Here is a 20,579-nt window from a genome sequence, read left to right as displayed (position 1 = left end):
GTACAAAACAGTTGGAAAAATGCTGTTAAAGATCCATAAGAGTCTTTCATGGATCTGCTATAGAGTACATAAAGTTGATTCTGTGTTTGTATATATTAAAGTTTGGTTACTTGTTCCATTTGTTTTGGACATGAAGGTGGTTCACAGGACACTATAAAATGATTTAATCTGCACATTTAACTACTTGTGGTATGAGCAAAGGCATTTATAAATGACTGAAAATATACACATCTAGCTATACTTGATAAGACAGACCAAAAGATCATACTATAAAACTAAAATAGGGACAGATTACAAAGACACAAAGAAATTATACCAACTCATGAACAAACCCCTAGACACCAACTTGGTCACTACAATGCATACAGACATCCCATCTGCAGATAAACTTGCTAAGTATTTCAATGAAAAAATTGTATAGCTACGCAAAATGCTACCTCATGACAACACTGACATGACTGAGCTGGACCCAACCACTGGAGAATATCCGGCAGTCCGAACCTGGATAAACTTCACCCAACTTACCGTCAATACAGTTACACAGGCGATCAGCAGGTTCTCCAACACTCAATGCAAACTAGATACCTGTCCCAACTACCTAATGCAATCCGCCCCTGACCGCTTCATAGCAGACCTCACATCCCACCTAAATTACATGCTTCAGCAAGGTCTCTTCCCCAAGGAATATGGCAACATCCTACTCACCCCGATACCAAAAGACTCCAAGAAAAAAACAAATGAAATCACCAACTACCGTCCAGTAGCATCCATCCCATTGTTAGTCAAACTGATTGAAAGCATGGTAGCCAAACAACTTACAGACTATATAAACAAATTCTCAATATTACACAAATCATAGTCAGGTTTTCGCCCCCTCCACAGCACAGAAACAGTACTACTCACTCTTGTAGCCAAATTCAAGCAGGAAATAGCAATAGGCAAAAACATCTTCCTCCTCCAATTCGACATGTCTAGTGCATTCGTCATGGTAAACCATAATATATTAATAAGGTTACTAGATAAGTTCGGGATCGGTGGTTAGCTGGATCAAGGGTTTCCTAACCACAAGAACATATCAAGTAAAATCAAACTCAAACATATCATCACCATGGAAAGCAGACTGCGGAGTACCACAAGGATCATCGCTATCACCGATCCTCTTCAACCTAATGATGACCCCACTAGCCAAGTCCTTTTTCCAACCAAGGCTTTAACTCTTTCATCTATGCAGACGATGTCACAATATACATTCCTTACAAATCTAACCTGACAGAAATCACCAACGAAATTAAGCTCAGCCTGAACATCATGGACTCTTGGGCTAATGCATTCCAACTAAAACTCAACAAAGAAAACACACACTGTCTCATCCTCTCATCCCAACACAGAGCGGACAACCCCATAATTATCAACAGCCCAGATTACACCCTCCCTTATCTCAGACAGCCTGAAAATCCTCGGCGTTACAATGGACCGCAACTTAACACTAGAGAGCCAAGTGACATCCACGACAAAGAAAATGTTTCACTCAATGTGGAAGCTCAAACGTGTGAAGCAATTCTTCCCGAGGGAAACATTTCGCAACCTGATACAATCAATGGTACTAAGCCATGTAGACTACTGCAATGGAATTTATGCGGGATGTAAAGAACAAACCTTAAAGAAACTTCAGACCACTCAAAACACGGCAGCTAGGCTTATCTTCGGAAAAACGAGATTTGAAAGCGCAAAACCCCTCCACGAAAAACTACATTGGCTCCCGCTCAAAGAACGCATTGCTTTCAAAATCTGCACTCTGGTTCACAAAATCATCTACGGTGAAGCCCCGGGATACATGACAGACTTAATCGACCTACCAAATAGAAACACATCCGAATCAACACGAACATACCTAAATCTGCACTACCCAAGCTACAAAGGACTCAAATACAAATCAACATACGCATCCAGTTTTTCCTACATAAGCACACAACTGTGGAACGCATTACCAAAAGCCTTGAATACTATGTATGATCACCTAAACTTCCGGAAAACACAAAAAACTAACCTATTTAAAAAGGCATACCCTACCGATCCAACATAACTGCCTGATCTCTGCAACACAACAAAACTAAAGTACATAATGGACATAACACAACTCTTGCGTTATACGATGCCCTAATGTGGTTACGCCACTTGAACTTTATCTTACCATAACATCACATTGTACTTGTTCACACCGGAGTCTGCAAACGCCTCTCCGGTACTATATAAGCCACATTGAGCCTACAAATAGGTGGGAAAATGTGGGATACAAATGTAACAAATAAAATAAATACTGTATGGAGAATATACTCTAGTAAGCCCTTTGATCTGGTTACATGGATGTAAAAGGCTAATTTCTGGTAATTTATTGGTTGAAATTATACCAACTCATACTGATGAGTCTGGGTATGTTATAGAATCCCTTTTTTCATGATTAATATATAAAATCTCAACATGATGGTCAGTTGTAATTCCAATGGAACATTTTAAAATTCTTGTTTTTGAGCCACAAGGTAGCAGAAAAAATTTTCATGCCCTACCAACTTAAGTCACCCTACACCTGTGGCTGCCAATTTAAATTTAAACTAAAAAGTGGAAGATAATGACTGTTCACACCCATGCACTTACATCACAAGGGAGAAGAGGTGGGGTGGGGGGAGGGAACAAATCTTTTTAACTAAATCTAATAGTCAAAATGAGTCAGATGTGGCAGTCTCTTGTTTTAGAAATTACTGAAGAATTCTGGTACATAACACATGTAACACTGCATTTGTTTTCTACACTGTGATAGTATTACATAAATCACATAAGCCATCAGAGAGGAATGTAGCTGTAACAGCATTACAAAAAAAAAAAAAAACATTCTCACCTCGAACAAACCACCATTCTCTTGACAGCTTTCATGGCAAAGCCATAGTACAAGAGGGGACACATACTCTGGCTTCAGAGCATTCACCAGATCTGAAAACACAGACAGAGATCAGAGAAGTATCCAGGGATAGGTTTTTTTTCCCCCCCCCAAAAAACTATTTAAGACAGCACACTTTTCTTTAAAAACTCAAATTTTTCCACTAAATAAGACAGTTCAAAATATAGGCATTAGAACAACAGCAATTTACATGGAGTTGTAGTGTGAAAAGTCAGTATATATATATATATATATATATATATATATATATATATATATATATATATATATATATATATATATGAATACACTTATAAAATATACTGCGGTCAATATTAAGTAAGCCAATGAACAGGAATGTTATCTTAACACTGTTACCCAGATAACTTTAGTTGAACATACTCAGCGGAACTTAGATAACTGCTCGCTGAAAAATCTTAGCTACGCTTATCTGGCTGACTAGGGCCTCAGTGCTCAAAAGTAAACGCGGGCACTAGAGGCCATTAGCACTGTACTAGCACCTGCATTTACCTTTGCAGAATGTTCAGAGGGCTCTAGCACAGCAAACAACTCGAGAGTCAGGCCTTAGCGCAGACAGCATGCAAATGAGGTGAGGTGAAGGAAGCTATTAGGGCTAAAAGAAACACCTTCAGAAAATGGAAGAAGGAACCGTCTGAAAATAACAAGAAGCAGCATAAGGAGTGTCAAAACAAATGAAAGGCGCAGATAAAGAAGGCCAAGAGGGATTACGAAAAAAAGATAGCATTAGAGGCAAAAAAACATAGTAAAAAAATTTTTCGGTATATTAAAAGCAGGAAGCCGGCAAAAGAATCGGTTGGGCCGCTGGATGATCGAGGGGTAAAAGGGGCGATCAAGGAAGACAAAGATGTAGCGGAGAGACTGAATGAATTCTTTGCTTCGGTCTTCACCGAGGAAGATTTGGGTGGGATACCGGTGTCGGAAATGGTATTTCAAGCGGACGAGTCGGAGAAACTTACTGACTTCACGGTAAACCTGGAGGACGTAATGGGGCAGTTCGGCAAACTGAAGAGTAGCAAATCTCCTGGACCGGATGGTATTCATCCTAGAGTACTGATAGAACTGAAAAATGAGCTTGCGGAGCTACTGCTAGTGATATGCAACTTATCCTTAAAATCGAGCGTGGTACCGGAAGATTGGAGGGTGGCCAATGTAACGCCCATTTTTTAAAAAGGCTCCAGGGGAGATCCGGGAAATTATAGACCGGTGAGTCTGACGTCAGTGCCAGGGAAAATGGTAGAGGCTATTATTAAAAACAAAATTACAGAGCACATCCGAGGACATGGATTACTGAGACTGAGTCAGCACGGCTTTTGTGTGGGGAAATCTTGCCTGACCAATTTACTTCAATTCTTTGAAGGAGTAAACAAACATGTGGACAAAGGGGAGCCGGTTGATATTGTGTATCTGGATTTTCAAAAGGCGTTTGACAAGGTACCTCATGAAAGGCTACAGAGGAAATTGGAAGGTCATGGGATAGGAGGAAATGTCCTATTGTGGATTAAAAACTGGTTGAAGGATAGGAAACAGAGAGTGGGGTTAAATGGGCAGTATTCACAATGGAGAAGGGTAGTTAGTGGGGTTCCTCAGGGGTCTGTGCTAGGACCGCTGCTTTTTAATATATTTATAAATGATTTAGAGATGGGAGTAACTAGCGAGGTAATTAAATTTGCTGATGACACAAAGTTATTCAAAATCGTTAACTTGCGACAGGATTGTGAAAAATTACAAGAGGACCTTACGAGACTGGGAGACTGGGCAGCTAAATGGCAGATGACGTTTAATGTGAGCAAGTGCAAGGTGATGCATGTGGGAAAAAAGAACCCGAATTATAGCTACGTCATGCAAGGTTCCACGTTAGGAGTTACGGACCAAGAAAGGGATCTGGGTGTCGTCGTCGATAACACACTGAAACCTTCTGCTCAGTGTGCTGCTGCGGCTAGGAAAGCGAATAGAATGTTGGGTATTATTAGGAAAGGTATGGAAAACAGGTGTGAGGATGTTATAATGCCGTTGTATCGCTCCATGGTGCGACCGCACCTTGAGTATTGTGTTCAATTCTGGTCGCCGCATCTCAAGAAAGATATAGTAGAATTGGAAAAGGTGCAGCGAAGGGCGACTAAAATGATAGCGGGGATGGGACGACTTCCCTATGAAGAAAGACTAAGGAGGCTAGGGCTATTCAGCTTGGAGAAGAGACGGCTGAGGGGAGACATGATAGAGGTATATAAAATAATGAGTGGAGTGGAACAGGTGGATGTGAAGCGTCTGTTCACACTTTCCAAAAATACTAGGACTAGGGGGCATACGATTAAACTACAGTGTAATAAATTTAAAACAAATCGGAGAAAAGTTTTCTTCACCCAACGTGTAATTAAACTCTGGAATTCATTGCCAGAAAATGTGGTGAAGGCGGTTAGCTTAGCAGAGTTTAAAAAGGGGTTGGACGGTTTCCTAAAGGACAAGTCCATAAACCGCTACTAAACGGACTTGGAAAAATCCAAAATTCCAGGAATAACATGTATAGAATGTTTGTACGTTTGGGAAGCCTGCCAGGTGCCCTTGTCCTGGATTGGCCGCTGTCGTGGACAAGATGATGGGCTCGATGGACCCTTGGTCTTTTCCCAGTATGGCATTACTTAAGTACTTATGTAGTCAAGCTAATGTTAATGAGGTAATTTTGTATTCCTCCTCAATGCTCAGAAAAGAACATTACAAACAAAAATGCCTTACTGCGGTAAAAAAATAACACCAGGTCGGAACAGGCATTAGGGTGTTTAAAGAGTATTTCCCATGATCCTCGTGCTTCTCTCATGATTCTTTCTGTAAAATCTGCCTGTTTAGATCGCTTTTGGAAGCAGAAGGAAGCTTGTGCAAGCCCTTAAGCGCTGGTTGTGAGAAAACAGCAGGCCCCACACATTGATCTCTCTTTCCTGCATCTAAATTTAAAGCATCCATACTAATAAAACAAAAAAAAATACAATTTTTTTAAATGCCAAGTCAAAGTTCACACTGGTGTCTGTTTCCTGCATCTAAATATGGGTGTCCAAGCTGAAAAAAAAAATTTAAACCACTTATATTTGGGCCGCAGAAAACAGACACCAACGTGTGCTTCATGTTTGGGTTTTACCAGACGCATACACACAGGAGCCAAGCTTAACGCGGAACTCTACTGCACATACACCAAGCACAATCCTTCTGCGCCAAAGTGCAATCCTACTGCCGAACTCCCTAACGCTCATCAGTGCGCCTATATTTTCACCTCATTAGAGTTGAACATTAGGGCGCTATTTTTCTACGCTGTTCCAGCTGTATTTTTACAGCATTATTCAGAACAACGCTGGAGTTTTGAGCATCAGGGCCTTGAAGAATACTGCACCAAACCAAGAAACATGTAGGGATCAGCGGTGCTCAATCTCCCCTCCTTTCTGCACGCAATATCATCCTAAAAAGGAAGCATGAACCAAATGTGCCGTCCCTCCACCAACAATACCATGGTATGTAAAATTGTACTGGAAGCCTAGCAGAACAAAGAGAGGGTCTTACTCCCTCCCCCAGTGGGCTGCAGTCTAAGTGTCAGTAAAGCATGGAACCAAAACGATGAAGAAACAGATTAGTCCCTTCACTGTTATTTCAGTACCATGCTATTTTGTGACTTTGCAGTCAGTGAAGGGATCAAACTACATTAACATCCAGGAGATAGGAGTCTAAACCCTGACTCCCCCCTCCTCAGGATGCTCTGAGCTGAACAGTCCCTCTTCCTCTAGCCCCATCCTCCAGAAGTAAGAGCACAGATGCATAAAAATTAGTTGTAAAACATCAGGCTGCTGCCAAAGGAGGCTAGTGATGCCTCCTCTTATAAGCATTGCATCAAGTGGTCTGGAGGCACAGGAGAAAAGGTTTTCTAGTTACAAAAACATTTTTTTCTCCTTTATGTCACTACAAGTGTTCTGAAAGCACTGTCTTAATCACTGCGGAGACCCAGGCAAAGATATCAGCCTGCTTATCCGACATCGCTGCCTGGATGTCCAACGGCCACCTGAAACTGAACATGTCCAAGACCGAGCTCATCGTCTTTCCACCAAAACCCACTTCTCCTCTTCCTCCACTTTCTATCTCATCCTCCCCGTCTCATCTGCCCGCAACCTCGGAGTCATCTTTGACTCCTCCCTCTCCTTCTCTGCGCATATCCAGCAGATAGCCAAGACCTGTCACTTCTTCCTCTAACATCAGCAAAATTCGCCCTTTCCTCTCTGAACACACCACCCGAACTCTCGTCCATGCTCTCATTACCTCTCGCCTTGACTACTGCAACTTACTGCTCACCGGCCTCCCACTTAGTCATCTATCCCCCCTTCAATCTGTTCAGAACTCCGCCGCACGTCTTATATTCCGCCAGAACCGATATACTCATATCACCCCTCTCCTCAGGTCACTTCACTGGCTTCCAATCAGATACCGCATTCAATTCAAGCTCCTCCTTCTTACCTACAAATGCACTCAGTCTGCCGCCCCTCATTACCTTTCTACCCTCATTTCCCCTTACGTTCCCGCCCGAAACCTCCGTTCACAGGACAAATCCCTCCTCTCTGTACCCTTCTCCACCACCGCCAACTCCAGGCTCCGCTCATTCTGCCTTGCCTCACCCTATGCTTGGAACAACCTTCCTGAGCCCATACGCCAAGCCCCCCCTCCCTGCCCATCTTCAAATCTCTGCTTAAAACCCACCTCTTCATTGCTGCGTTCGGCACCTAACTCTTACCGTTCAGTAAATCCAGACTGCCCCAATTTGACCGTTCACTTGTCTACTAGATTGTAAGCTCTTTTGAGAAGGGACTGTCCTTCTATGTAAATTGTACAGCGCTGCGTAACCCTAGTAGCGCTTTAGAAATGTTAAGTAGTAGTAGTAGTAATCTTATTACAAACACATTTGTGCTGAGCTCAAAAGACAACTTGGCAAGATTAACACTATTACATAAGTCCTCAGGTAAATATTTTTGTGAAGACTACAGAACAAAAGATTTGAACATTTCATATTTTTTTTTTTTTTTAAGAAAGGGTTTATATTTATTCTGTAGCCACCTTGAGCATATTGAAGCGTTTTATGTAGGTGCTTTAACATTGCCTAGGGTACATGCATATAGTAGGAACTTGTAAAACATTTCACATATTTTTATGCAATCTACCCGTAGGCAATCTTGGGGCAGCAAAGAAGGATGGGGTGGGGGTAGACTTTAGTACTTATGCACATGATGTAAAATATATGTATATATACCAATTCTTACCAAAATGTACTCATTCATCATCACTTCTGCTTCGGGGCACATGTTATTGTGGAATATCTGGGGGAAGCAATTATATAAAAGGCAGAGGCACATATGTAGCCTTTCTAAAGCAGGCAGAACATATGTGCCTTGACCACTTAGTAACCTCTCTCTAAAATTATCATTATAAATATAAATCTCCACACACACAGTGCTGAGAAACAGGATGTGAATCCCTAGGAAAGGCTGCGTTTTAGCACAATTTATTCTAAAATAAACCCAAAATAGGCAGATGTCATTGGATAAATAACCCTGACAGAAAATGTTATTGAATAAATAATAAAAACTACTACTACTACTACTATTTAGCATTTCTATAGCGCTACAAGGCATACGCAGCGCTGTACAAACATAGAAGAAAGACAGTCCCTGCTCAAAGAGCTTACAATCTAATAGACAAAAAATAAATAAAGTAAGCAAAGTACAAAGGTTCAACAATAAGTATCCTTGCATTTAAAAGAATGTGAACCCTTTATTCAATTAACTGGTGGCATCTCCTTGAGCAGTAAACACTTCAACTAAAGGTTTTCAATAAGTGTTCATCAGCCTCTCACATCATTCTTGAGGAATTTTGGCTCATACCTCCATAAAGAACTGTCTCAGCTCTGACATCTGAGGGCTTCCTTTCATGAACAGCTCATTTCAGTTCTTCCCACATTTCAATAGGGTTTAGGGTGGGACTTTGTGAGTTGGCCAATGTAAAATACAAAATCTCTTCATCCATTGTGCAGTGGATTCATGTGAATGATTCATTTTTTATTAATCTGTCCATTATTCCAGAAGTTTTGTGGGACATTTTTGCCAATAGAGAGGACAGCAGTAAAAGTTTTTTGTTTTGTTTTTTAAACAATGATTTATTCCTATGAATCTTTCCATGAACACCATTCCTATTCAGATTTTTCCTCAAGATTAACACATGAACCCTCACATCAGTGCAAGCAAGAGACTTGTGAATCTTTAGATGAAAATCTGTCGCTTTGTGGATGATTTTCTAGTTTCCATATTGGGTTTCCATGACAGGATGACTTTTCCTGGGTACAGTCACTGCAGTCTTCAACTTTTTTCCATTTACAGACTACTTTCTGACAGCAAAGAGATGTCATCCCAAATATTCAGAAATGGTCTTAGGATGCTTTCCAGACAAATGAGCATTAAGCCCTGATCTGAAACAAGCTGTTTCATGCAAGAAGTCCTTAAATATCAGAGTGAAATGGCTTTTTGTGGAAGAATGAGGAAGAATTCTTCATGGGCGATAAGAAAGTAAATCAACAATATTGTTGAAATCATTACTGCTCAAGAAGTGCCACCACTGATTGGATAAAGAATTTGTATACTATTTTCCTCACAAGGCTATTTATTGATGAATATTTTTATTGAATAAATAATTTTAAAAAAACATCCTTTTCGTTCGAGTTTATTTATTTAATAGGGTTCTCTCTCATGGGGTTTAGATAAGATCAAACCATGTTTTAAGTATAAATTGTCCTAAAATATGGACCATCTAGATTTCACAAAATTTGCCTCACTACTGTGGAGGTAATTTTATAGTCTGTCATTCATATGCATGTTGACCTATTATAAGATACCAGCTGACATGTACTCTGACTGAAGGAATGCTCAGGGGCAGAATTTAGGCAGACACCATATATGCGTGTAGATTATTTAATATCTTTAATCTACAAACATAAGTAGGCGAAGAATGTGTCTTCATTTACAACTACTCTCAAACAGGTGTAAACAATCATGCCTACATTCTATAAAGATAAGCAGGCACCAACTGTTATAAATTTATCATCTGGATGTGATTGTACAGTGCCTTCTTAAATCTTATACTTTTTCACATTCTGTTCTCTAAAATTGGATTTCAAAATGCATTAATGGAGGAGTTTGTTTCACTTGTCTACACAACAAACTGTAACTGGACAGGATAAATCTTAATTTTGTTGAGGAAAAGTGCAATGGATTCCTTTGGGCATTAACACTATTAAATAATCCCTCAGGTAAATATTTTTATGAAGATTAAAGAACAAAATATTTTAACACTTCATATTTATTTTTTTTAAAGAAAAAGTTTTTTATATTTATAGGGGCAATTCTATAACCACCTTGAACATACTAAAATGTTTTATGTTCTCAAGTAAGCATGTCAACATTGCCTAAGGTACATGCATATAGTAGGGACTTGTAAAACATTCATGTGCAGGGGCTTATCCTGCACATGAATCCAATTTAACTAATAAAAATTCTTTCCATAGTCAGACCTGCAAAAAATGGCAAGGCCTAGGTAGATGATAGGTCCTGATCACATGTCAGATGATGGACTTCTACAAGTACGTTGTCAATCTGGCCTTAGTCTAATAGTCATGATGTTGAAGAATGCTCTGCTGAAGGATGTCCTAATTAGGAAGGTACCGAGTTTGAGGTTAGACAACCCCCGAGTAAACCATGTCCACAGTGAGGAGTATATTACAGTATATTGCAGCAATTTGTTTACTGCTCTATTATTTAGTATTTTATTATTAATTTGTAATGTATTTCTGTTAATTAATGTGTGTCATTTAATTTGAAACTTTTGGCCTTCTCTTCGATATTTTGGACTCCTGAAGCAGACCATTAGGCCAAAACACAGCCAGTGTCAGGTCCTTCATTGTTTTAACAAAGAACTGTTTCAATCTCTGAAGTGCACACTACACTGTGTGTTTTTCTCTCCATTGTGTTGTTTCGTTGGATTGTTTCTAGAGTTTGGACTTCCTAGCTTGTGTTTGTTTAGGTTAGATTGAATGTAGACACTTAACGTAGATACCTAGATCGGGGTGCTCAGACTGCTTTTGCAATCAATAAGTTCTCCCGTCCTAACCTGGAAGTAACCGGGCTGCGTGCAGCGCTGCCTGATTACCGCCAGGTAAGCCCCTGCCACTAAAAATACAAACAATTTCCTATGCACCTACCGGAAATGGTGCATGATAGGGGAGGCACTACCACCAGATCCCGCGGTAGGTCAGTGGTAGTGCCAGATTGGCACAAGCCAACACCACAGTAGCTCTACGACGGAATTGTAAAAGGGCCCCCCCTAAATGCCTTAAACTGAAGTTGATAAAATTAAACCAACAAAGTCTGCCTAAGTAAAAGTGTCCAAGTTAAGGGCACAGGGCTGGAAATCTCTTATGAGTGGTCTAACTCCTTAACCAAGGGAATTAAATTTAGCAGCCTAGATTTACTAGATGCATTAAGCACACTGCACGTGGATAGCGCAGAATTTTGTTAGAACATGTCTATATTCTTAACTCTTTAAAAGTCCAGTGCATAGATCTCATAAGTATCAAGCAATCTGAGTTTGGAGAAGTTTTTAGGCCTTATGATTTAAGTTCACGCAAAGTAAAGTAAATGGGATAGTCTTCTAAGCCTTCCAATTACACCGCGCCGAGGAACTAGACAAGCCTAAATTTCCCTTCCTGCTGTTATTTGTAATGGTAATGGAACTGCTTGGAATCTGTATCAAGGATAATGCAGCTATCAAAGGAATTCAAGGGCCCAGGGGATTCAGCACAAAGTAGCTAACTTGTAGAAAATATCCTTTTGTATCTGCAAAAGTCAGTATTCTCTCTCCTCAAGTAATAACAGATATTTTGAAAAGATTTAAGAAATTTGAGATATAAAGTCAAAATGCATATATTGGAGATGTTACTTTTCAAAATAGGAGCTAGAACATGAGACATACCTAATTGGCTGTTTAATGAAGTAGTATAAGGGCTCCCTTGTGAATACTTGGGGGTTAGTCTTTCATATAATTTTTCTTTCAACCCTATTACAGAGATGCAGGTTACCCAGTTCCAGGCTGCAGACTTTTTGGCCAGTCCCAGTTTTGAACTTGCATCCCAAAACGGTGTGGAAATTATAATTTCTGATCCTGATCATTGAATCAGTGCTGCAAGTCTCTTAATCCACCAGGATGAGGTGGTCAGAAATCCAGGATTGTCCCAAAATCTCCAGCATGGAATATGTGCTATTATTGCACTTTTGAAACAGGTCCCAAGGGTTCAGGGGTGTAGCCAGACAACAGATTTTGGGTGGGCCTAGGCAAGAATTGGGTGGGCACCAAGTGTTCTCCCCCCCCCCCCCTCCAAAAAAAAAAAAAAAACTCAGCTGGTGGGAAAACACTTCTTTCTACCTTGGCAGCAGGAATGCACTGAAAACTGAGAATGCGCAGGTGCCGGTGTCGTGGAGAGTAGCGGTTTCGTTACCATCAGGGGGAAATCTTCAGCTGGCGGAGCTTGGGATTCCCACCAGTTAACACTAAACATGTGCTACTGTTGGGTGGGCCTGAGCCATAAATGGGTGGGCCCTGGCCCACCCAAGCCCACCTGTGGCTAAGCCACTGCAAGGGTTTGGTTGCCAAGACAGATCTTGTGATTGGGAACGGCACCAAACAAACTAAATATTCTCCCCGCTATTAACTACCTATTCCTGATGATACCACTAATTAGTGTTCTAGAGCTTCTTTTACAACCCGATAAAGAAGTACTGGCAAATCTCTCTGCAATCTATTAAGTGCCACCAGAGTGGAATGTAATAGATTACAATGTAGGAAGCAGGAGGGTTGTCAGGCAGGTACAGAATTCATATTCTATTATTGGACTGTTCTTTTAAGAAGAATTATGAACTCGTGTATAGAACTTCAAGATCGGCATTGGGTTATTAGAGAGAAAGGTGGAGCCTGCATAGGAGAATTCCTTCAATTGCTATGGTCTCCCAGGAGAGAGGGATTGGGAGGGGTTAACATTTTCACAGATATTTTATGTGTATAAGCACATATTTTATAAAGTAAGCCAGGGATTTTGTGCATACTGAATAGCTGATGCAAATGTTATCACAAACGTTCCATGGGATAGTTTTCAAGGACAAAGTATGAATACACTTTTCCTTTGGGGAAAAAGAAACAAACAAAAAAAAAAAACCTCTCTCATATATTTGCTGCAGAAGTTAGGCAAACACTTAGAAAATTACTCTTAAGTGCTCAGAACCCGAATTGATTCAGGCCCAGGCAACATTAAGACAGGAAGACATGCATTTTGCATTATCTGCAACTGATGCTATGAAGGCCAATGTGATGAATCAATCTGCAGCTAAGTTAGAGCTCAGTTCCCAGCCTGACCTCTGGTTTCTGAATGGAAACTGGCAGTTATGCTGTAATACTGAAGGGGCCTAAACACTGTAGTAACAAATGCTTCTACACTTACACTAAGACCCCCTCATGGTTCTTCACAAGTAGCCGTCTGAAATCTCAAATGAAAGGCTTACCACAATTTGGGTCACTCACCTTCTGGCATGACTGTCTGAGTCAGTCTGGAGCCTGCAGTGGGTGCAATAGCATTACAGTAGATGTTGTACTTCCCACCTTCAATGGCAAGAGTATTGGAAAGGCCTACAAGGCCAAGTTTGGCAGCACTGTAGTTTGCTTGCCCAAAGTTGCCATATATTCCTGCTGCTGAAGACGTCATAATAATTCTTGGGGGAAAAAAAAAAGAGAACATTTTTCATCTTCACCACTCTTCAAACACAAGCAGAATTATAGAGAAGCTAGAATGTGACTTCTCTAGTAGTTTTCATAGCATACCTACTATATCCCATCTTTAAAAAAATTTATAGAAGATGAAAATGATGCAGTCTTAAGAGTCTCCAGGTCTTTTTCATTCTCCTTCCCTACGAGCCTTGTCTCTTTTCTCTCGCATCCCCTTCCCTCTCCCTAATTCTCAGACAATGTCCTACTGCAGCCAAAAGAACTAGGCCTAGACCCCCTCCCTCTTTCCCTTATTACCTTACCTCGTTCCCCTTCCTTCTTCTTCCTATTGCCTCTCCCTCCCATTTCCTCCACCTACTCTTTTTTGCCAGCTCTTTCCTATTGTAGTATCCCATCTCCTCTCCATACACCATCCTTCACCATAACATAAATTGAAAAGAATCTTCAAAACAAGTTGAAAATAATTTGTCAATCTAGGGAGCAAAATAACTTTCCAAAAATATAATGCAATGGGATGAAACTTGATATATGGGGAAAAGCTGGCAAAGAGTTTGAAAATGGGTCAGATGGAACAGAAGCTCTAGAGAATAAGATCATTCCCTCTCCTCAAAAAAGAGACTCAATTTAATGTGTTTTATTTCATTTATTTGGATATTTAACTTGAAAATTCCCCATTCATATATAATAAAACAAAACAAGTCACACAATCTTCACGCATACCAAGCCTCAGTGAGGAAAACTGCAAACTATACAACTAATCCCATTAAAACTCAATTACTTTGGAAATAAAAAATGAGTTCTAATGCTCACATAAAACCCAATAGATTCATAACTGTATACAGAGAACCTAGCAATTTATTCCACAAAAACAGACTAGCATAAGAAAAGTTATGGTCCAAGCCCTAGACTACAGAAAGGACAACCAACTTATTTTCTTGTGAACATATAGTGCCCGAGAAGGCACATAGCTTTGCAGCTTGGTTACAAACTTGAGTCTATCTGGTGAGAAGTCTCAAAACCCTGCATTAACAATTTGAACAATGCAGCAAACTTAAAATTCGTGAAGCATGATCTCTAAAATCCACTACCACTACTAACTTGCCACCGCATTCTGGACATGCTGCAAGAGCTTCAGCTTCTTCTTAGGCAACCTTGCTTATCAAACGTAGTCCAGATGTGACAAAATAAACACACATTACTGTCTCAAAATCTTAAGGTAAAAAATAGTGGGCACTGAATAGACCGAATGGCCTTTATCTTCCATCATTATTTATTTGTTTTAACATTTATGAAGGAGTGGAACGCCGAACACTACCCGAATACTGCTGAACAACAGGACAACCTCATGTTTTGTGCCTACTGATGGACGTATACTTATGCACTCTACCTCTGCTTTTGGCTGTTTAGCCACACCTTATTACTGCACTGGACATTTGTGCCTTGGACATTTGTGCCTTATCCAGTTTTACTGTTTACTAACCAAGAAGGTTGTTGTTTACTAATGTAAAGGACAGAATGCAGGACTATTAGACATATAGCTTGTAACAGTAGTTTGCAAGGCCTGTACAAGACTAGCTTGCATGTAGCAACGCGACCTTGGAGGGTGCTGACACCCCCTGCATTCCTGAGCCGAACCTTATCTCCTGTGCTAGAAAGGAGCATTGTGTGTGTGTGAAGAATAAGCTGCTAAGTTTCGTTTTTCTTGCCAGTATCATTTCAGTGTTATGACGTGAGTATGTACTGGGACTACAATTTTGTACTGTAAGAACTACAAAAGTTTACTGCGCATGCCAGTTGTGATGTGTAAGGGGCCAAATGCGCAGGCCCAGTAGGGAAGTATAAATGTAAGTGTCAGATGATTTATGACACACAGTGTCCCGAGACTACTCGGTGCTGTTCACTTGCTAGCAATAAAGTTGCCTTGTTTGGAACCAAAGTTTGCCTTTCGTCTCCTGATTTCCCACCTGTTTCATTGGCGACCCAGATGGGACAGAAGTAGAAAGGGGAATCGGATTATATTCTTCCCCTCCCCCACTGTGGTCGGGTCGGGTTGTCGATCCCCACCCGAGAAGCTGGTGAGTGGCCACCGCTGATTTCAGCGTCCATCTCCCGGAGGGGGGTCGATCAACTCCGCCTGACTGTAGAGGGGCTGTGTGGTTCCAGCAAGGCACCTTTTCTATTTCAGAAAGAAGCGTACGACGGCGCAGCCTGCGACCCCGGCGGACAGGCGAGTATACTCTACGTAGTGACCGGCCCAGTAAGGACCGAAGAAGAGGCGTGATCACCCTCTTTTAGCCAGTGACTAATACGGACTATTGGTATCCGACTAGGTCCCGAAACTCACTAGGCTCCGGCGACGAAACCGAGCGGCGAACGGGAGGGTTTCTTGTGGCGTATGAAAGTGTGTGAATGGGCTTGCAGTTCCAGGCCGGGCGACCGCGTCCTGGTCAGGCCGAGTGTTGACCCTTTTGTGTCTGGTGGAACGAGACCCCTTACTCCTCCACCGCCCCTTCCCCCTTTGTCCGTCACCTGTCCTTTGGCACTCAGGTTAGGATGGGCGGGGGTGGGTCTTCACCGTTAGACTTAATGACGGAACACTTTAGCGAAGTGTTCGACCAAGATAAATGTAGCAGGGCCGGGATGATACAGAGATGTCAATTTATGTGGCCAGGGCTAGGAATTGCCGGATGGCCCCCGGGAGGGTCATTCGAGTATGAAAAAGTGGCGGCGGTCATGAATATTGTTATAGTTGAGGGAAACCCAGGCTGTCCCGAGGACATCCCATACATAGAAGCGTGGTTGGATGTAGTCCGGGACCCGCCGGCTTGGGCCCAACGGAAGGTAGAAAAGGCCGCCCTCATGGTGGTAAAGCAGAGAAAGGGCCGGAAAACTAAACTTAAGGCCCTGCCGACCCATGCCTTCACCCTCCAAAGCTCGGCAACCGCTGCCGTTCAGAAGGCCGCAGGGCCCGCCCCCATACGGCCTACCGCCCCTAGCGCTGAAGCCACTGAGACCACGCCCCCTGCTACCATTGGTAAGGTAGGAGCTACGCCCAGTACGACCAACACACTTCCTAGAATGAAACCCCCAAAGGAAACCCTAGGGAAAGTTCAGGGTTTGCCCAAAAAGAAGCCTCCGAAGGCCCCGATTCTTGCTACGGCGGAAGCATACGAAGACGACATCGCGCCACCGCCGTATGCCCCGATATACCCCGACATCGCGAGCCTGGAGGAGGGCCCGGATAACGCTGAGGCTTCCGGGTCAGAGTCGGAGGCTGGAGAGACGTCCCGTCCAGACTCACCTGAGTCACCGGGCCCCGCAACCATACGGAAGAGTAAACGGGTTGTGAAGAACATTACTCGGTTCCCCCAATCGAGTCCGCGCAACGCCCTCCCTTCGAGCAGGAAAGAGGGAGCCACTAACCTATTCCCAGTTCGACAATCCACCACCTATACCCCTAACCCGGCGGAAGGGGGGGGCCAGCCCATTGAATCAACAGTTTATAGCCACGTTCCCTTCTCAAGTGCCGACCTGTATAACTGGAAATTGCATGGGCCGTCCTACGACCAGAAACCCGAGCAGTTGGTGGAGCTGGTGGAAGGCATTATATACAGTTATAATCCGACTTGGGGGGACCTTAGGCAGTTGAGCGCCCACATCCTGACTACTGAAGAACGCCGCCTTTTACAACAAAATATGGAGCAAGCTGTCCGGGATGCGAACCCCACCCATGCCAACTTACAGAATCTAATAGAGACGGAGGCGCCCCTCGCCGCTCCTGCGTGGGACTACCGAACCGCTGAAGGCCAAACCCTTATCCGCCGATACCAGCAGGCGTACCTGGCCGCCTTAAAGAAGGGGAAACAGAAGGTTACCAATATGGGGAAAATTCACAGTGTAGTCCAACAAAAGGATGAGAGTCCGGGGGATTTTCTGGAACGGCTTATGGAGGCATTTAGGAGGCACAGCCCGATAAACCCCGAAGACCCCAGGAACCTCCCAACCGTAGTTATGAGTTTTGTTAGCCAGTCGGCACCGGATATACGAAGAAAGCTACAGAGAACGGAGGGGTTCGAAGGGATGAGCCTCAGCCAACTGAAAGCTATAGCGGATCGCGTATTCGGACATCGCGACCAGGAAGAGAAGACGGAGGCCCGAAAGGAATCGACCAGGCGGATGCGGGAGAAGGCAGATGTGTTGGCCACGGTGCTGGAAGAACGGATGAGGTCTAGACCAAAGGGGAGGGGCAGAAGGACAAGAGGAACGCGGTCCCCCATAGGACATAACCAGTGTGCAAATTGTCGACAAGAAGGACACTGGTGGGCTGATTGTCCAGAGGAGATACGGGACAGCCCGAGAGAAGATGAACCATGGGACCGACAGAGAGAGGAGGAGACGGGCGACCGCGCAGGGGCCCCCAGGCGAGGCCGGGGAAGGGGCCGAAGAGATAGAGGACGGGATGACCGGAGGGCATGGCAGATGGCTATGGAGGCTACCCGAGACAGTACCGCATGAAGAGACCGGGAGGGCAGAGTCCCCACTGACCCTCTGGTGGAAATTCGGGTGGGGACAGAGTCTATGAAGGCCTTACTAGACACGGGGGCCCAACGATCTGTTATCACCACCGCCATAGCCCCAGCCACGAAAGAAACTATACCAATTGTGGGAGCCTCCGGGAAATCCCTTGCAGCCCCCCTCCTCAAGGAACGCCAAGTCCAGATCGGAGGGACAATGGTGTCTCATCAGTTCATACACATCCCTGGATGTCCAGTCCCCTTGATTGGTCGAGACCTACTCTGTAAGCTCCAGGCCACCTTGAAGTTCAAGACCACGGGTGAAGTGGAAGCTCGCTTTGAAGATCGGCCAGTGACACTTCTCTGCCCGGTAAGGGAAGAATGGAGACTACACGCCCCCCCAACCGTAGGGCCTGGCAGCTGCCGTTACGACCAGGATACCACTTTTGCCCAGCAGAGGCGAGCCATAATGGATGAAGTGCTTGGTGTATGGGCAGAAGTGAACCCCGGAGGACTGGCCGTTAACGCTATCCCCATCTGGATTGAACTCAAACCAAATGCTCAAGTTGTCAACCAAGGACAATACCACATCCCCTATGCAGCCCGGCATAGTATGCAAACTCATCTACAGAAACTCCTCCAACAAGGGGTCCTTAAACCGATCAGATCCGCGTGGAATACCCCATTGTTGCCCGTTAAGAAGCCAGGAACATCCGAATACAGACCCGTCCAGGACTTGAGGAAAGTCAACAACCAGGTAGCCGACATAGTCGCCCTCGTACCAAACCCCTACTCCATCTTAGCCCAAGTGCCATCCCAGACCAAGTGGTATAGTGTCATTGATCTGAAGGACGCCTTCTTCTCCATCCCCCTTGCTGCCGACAGCCAGAAGTTGTTTGCCTTCACGTGGGAAGACTTACAGACGGGAACCAAGCAGCAATATACATGGACCCGGCTTCCTCAGGGGTTCAAGAACTCCCCCACCCTCTTTGGTGACCAGCTTGCCCAGGACCTGAAAACGTACCAAGACGAGTACGGGCCGGTCGTCCAATACGTGGATGACCTGTTGGTGGCCCGGGAAACGTACACGGACTGTGCAGAAGCTACTTTTTACCTCTTGAAAACCCTGGAAGCCCAGGGGTACCGGGCCAGTCGCAAAAAGGCCCAGATATGCGAGATCGAAGTCGAGTATCTGGGGTTTCGCCTCCGAGAAGGAACCCGAAGGCTCGGTACCCCCCGAACCCAAGCTATCCGCAGCCAACCCACCCCTGTGAATAAGAAGGAATTGCGAGCACTCCTCGGAGCCGCTGGATACTGCCGGATATGGATCATCAACTTCGCTGTTCTGACCCATGATCTGTACGCCAAGCTAAAAGGACCTGAACTCGAGGGCCAGAACCTCCAGTGGGAGAAAAACGAACTGAAAGCCCTTCAGGACCTCAAGGAGGCCCTAGTGGCCCCACCAGCGCTCGGACTGCCAGATGTGACTAAGCCGTTCCACTTGTTCGTCGACGAAAAGAAGGGACTGGCACTTGGAGTCCTCACCCAACTGGTCGGCACCTGGCAACGCCCTGTAGCATATCTCTCCAAGGGAATGGACAACGTGGCACGAGGATGGCCGGGCTGTCTCCGAAGCATCGCAGCGGCCTGTCTGCTGATACATGAGGCCAACAAACTCACGTTTGGCCAAACACTTTTTGTGACCACACCCCACACCATCCGCGGCCTACTCGAGAGCCACGGACCTAGATGGATGACCAACTCCCGGTTGGTTAAATACCAAGCCCTCCTGTGCGAAAATCCGGAAGTGCGGATCCTGGACACGACCAACCTCAATCCTGCCACCCTCCTCCCGGCCCCTGAACCGCCATTACACGACTGTGAGGAGGTAATGGCCACAGTGCATTCTAGCAGACCTGATCTCAAGGACCAACCCTGGCAAGGGGGCATCACCCTGTTCACCGATGGAAGTAGCCAAGTAATAGAGGGAAGTCGAAGAGCTGGCTATGCTGTTGTATCTGAGGACCACGTGATCGAGGCTATGGCCCTGCCGCCCGGAACGTCAGCCCAGAAAGCGGAGCTGATCGCCCTCACCAAAGCCCTCCTGTGGGCTGAAGGAAAAGTTGTTAACATTTACACTGACTCCAAATACGCTTTCCTCACCCTCCAGGTGCATGGAGCCTTGTACAAGGAGAGGGGATTTCTGACAGCTGAAGGAAAAGGACTCGCGAATGCCACTGAGATTTGCCAAC

The 20,579-nt window shown here is 44.1% G+C and overlaps 1 protein-coding gene across 1 annotated transcript in view; it reads right to left on the bottom strand.

Moving 5' to 3' along the window:
- LOC115463217 (peroxisomal multifunctional enzyme type 2-like) overlaps window positions 1-20,579 on the bottom strand; it is a 204,254-nt gene that overhangs the window by 119,381 nt on the left and 64,294 nt on the right. Inside the window, exons 8-9 of the mRNA XM_030193529.1 lie at window positions 13,613-13,800; window positions 2,894-2,985 (exon numbers count right to left, since the gene is read on the bottom strand). Coding sequence (XP_030049389.1) covers window positions 2,894-2,985; window positions 13,613-13,800 — 280 coding nt within the window. The remainder of the gene's footprint in view (window positions 1-2,893; window positions 2,986-13,612; window positions 13,801-20,579) is intronic.

This window comes from Microcaecilia unicolor, chromosome 2 (assembly GCF_901765095.1).
Source record: "Microcaecilia unicolor chromosome 2, aMicUni1.1, whole genome shotgun sequence".
NCBI classification, from domain to species: domain Eukaryota; kingdom Metazoa; phylum Chordata; class Amphibia; order Gymnophiona; family Siphonopidae; genus Microcaecilia; species Microcaecilia unicolor.
Note: the sequence above shows the minus strand (reverse complement) of the source record. Positions and strands in the feature narration are given on the sequence as shown.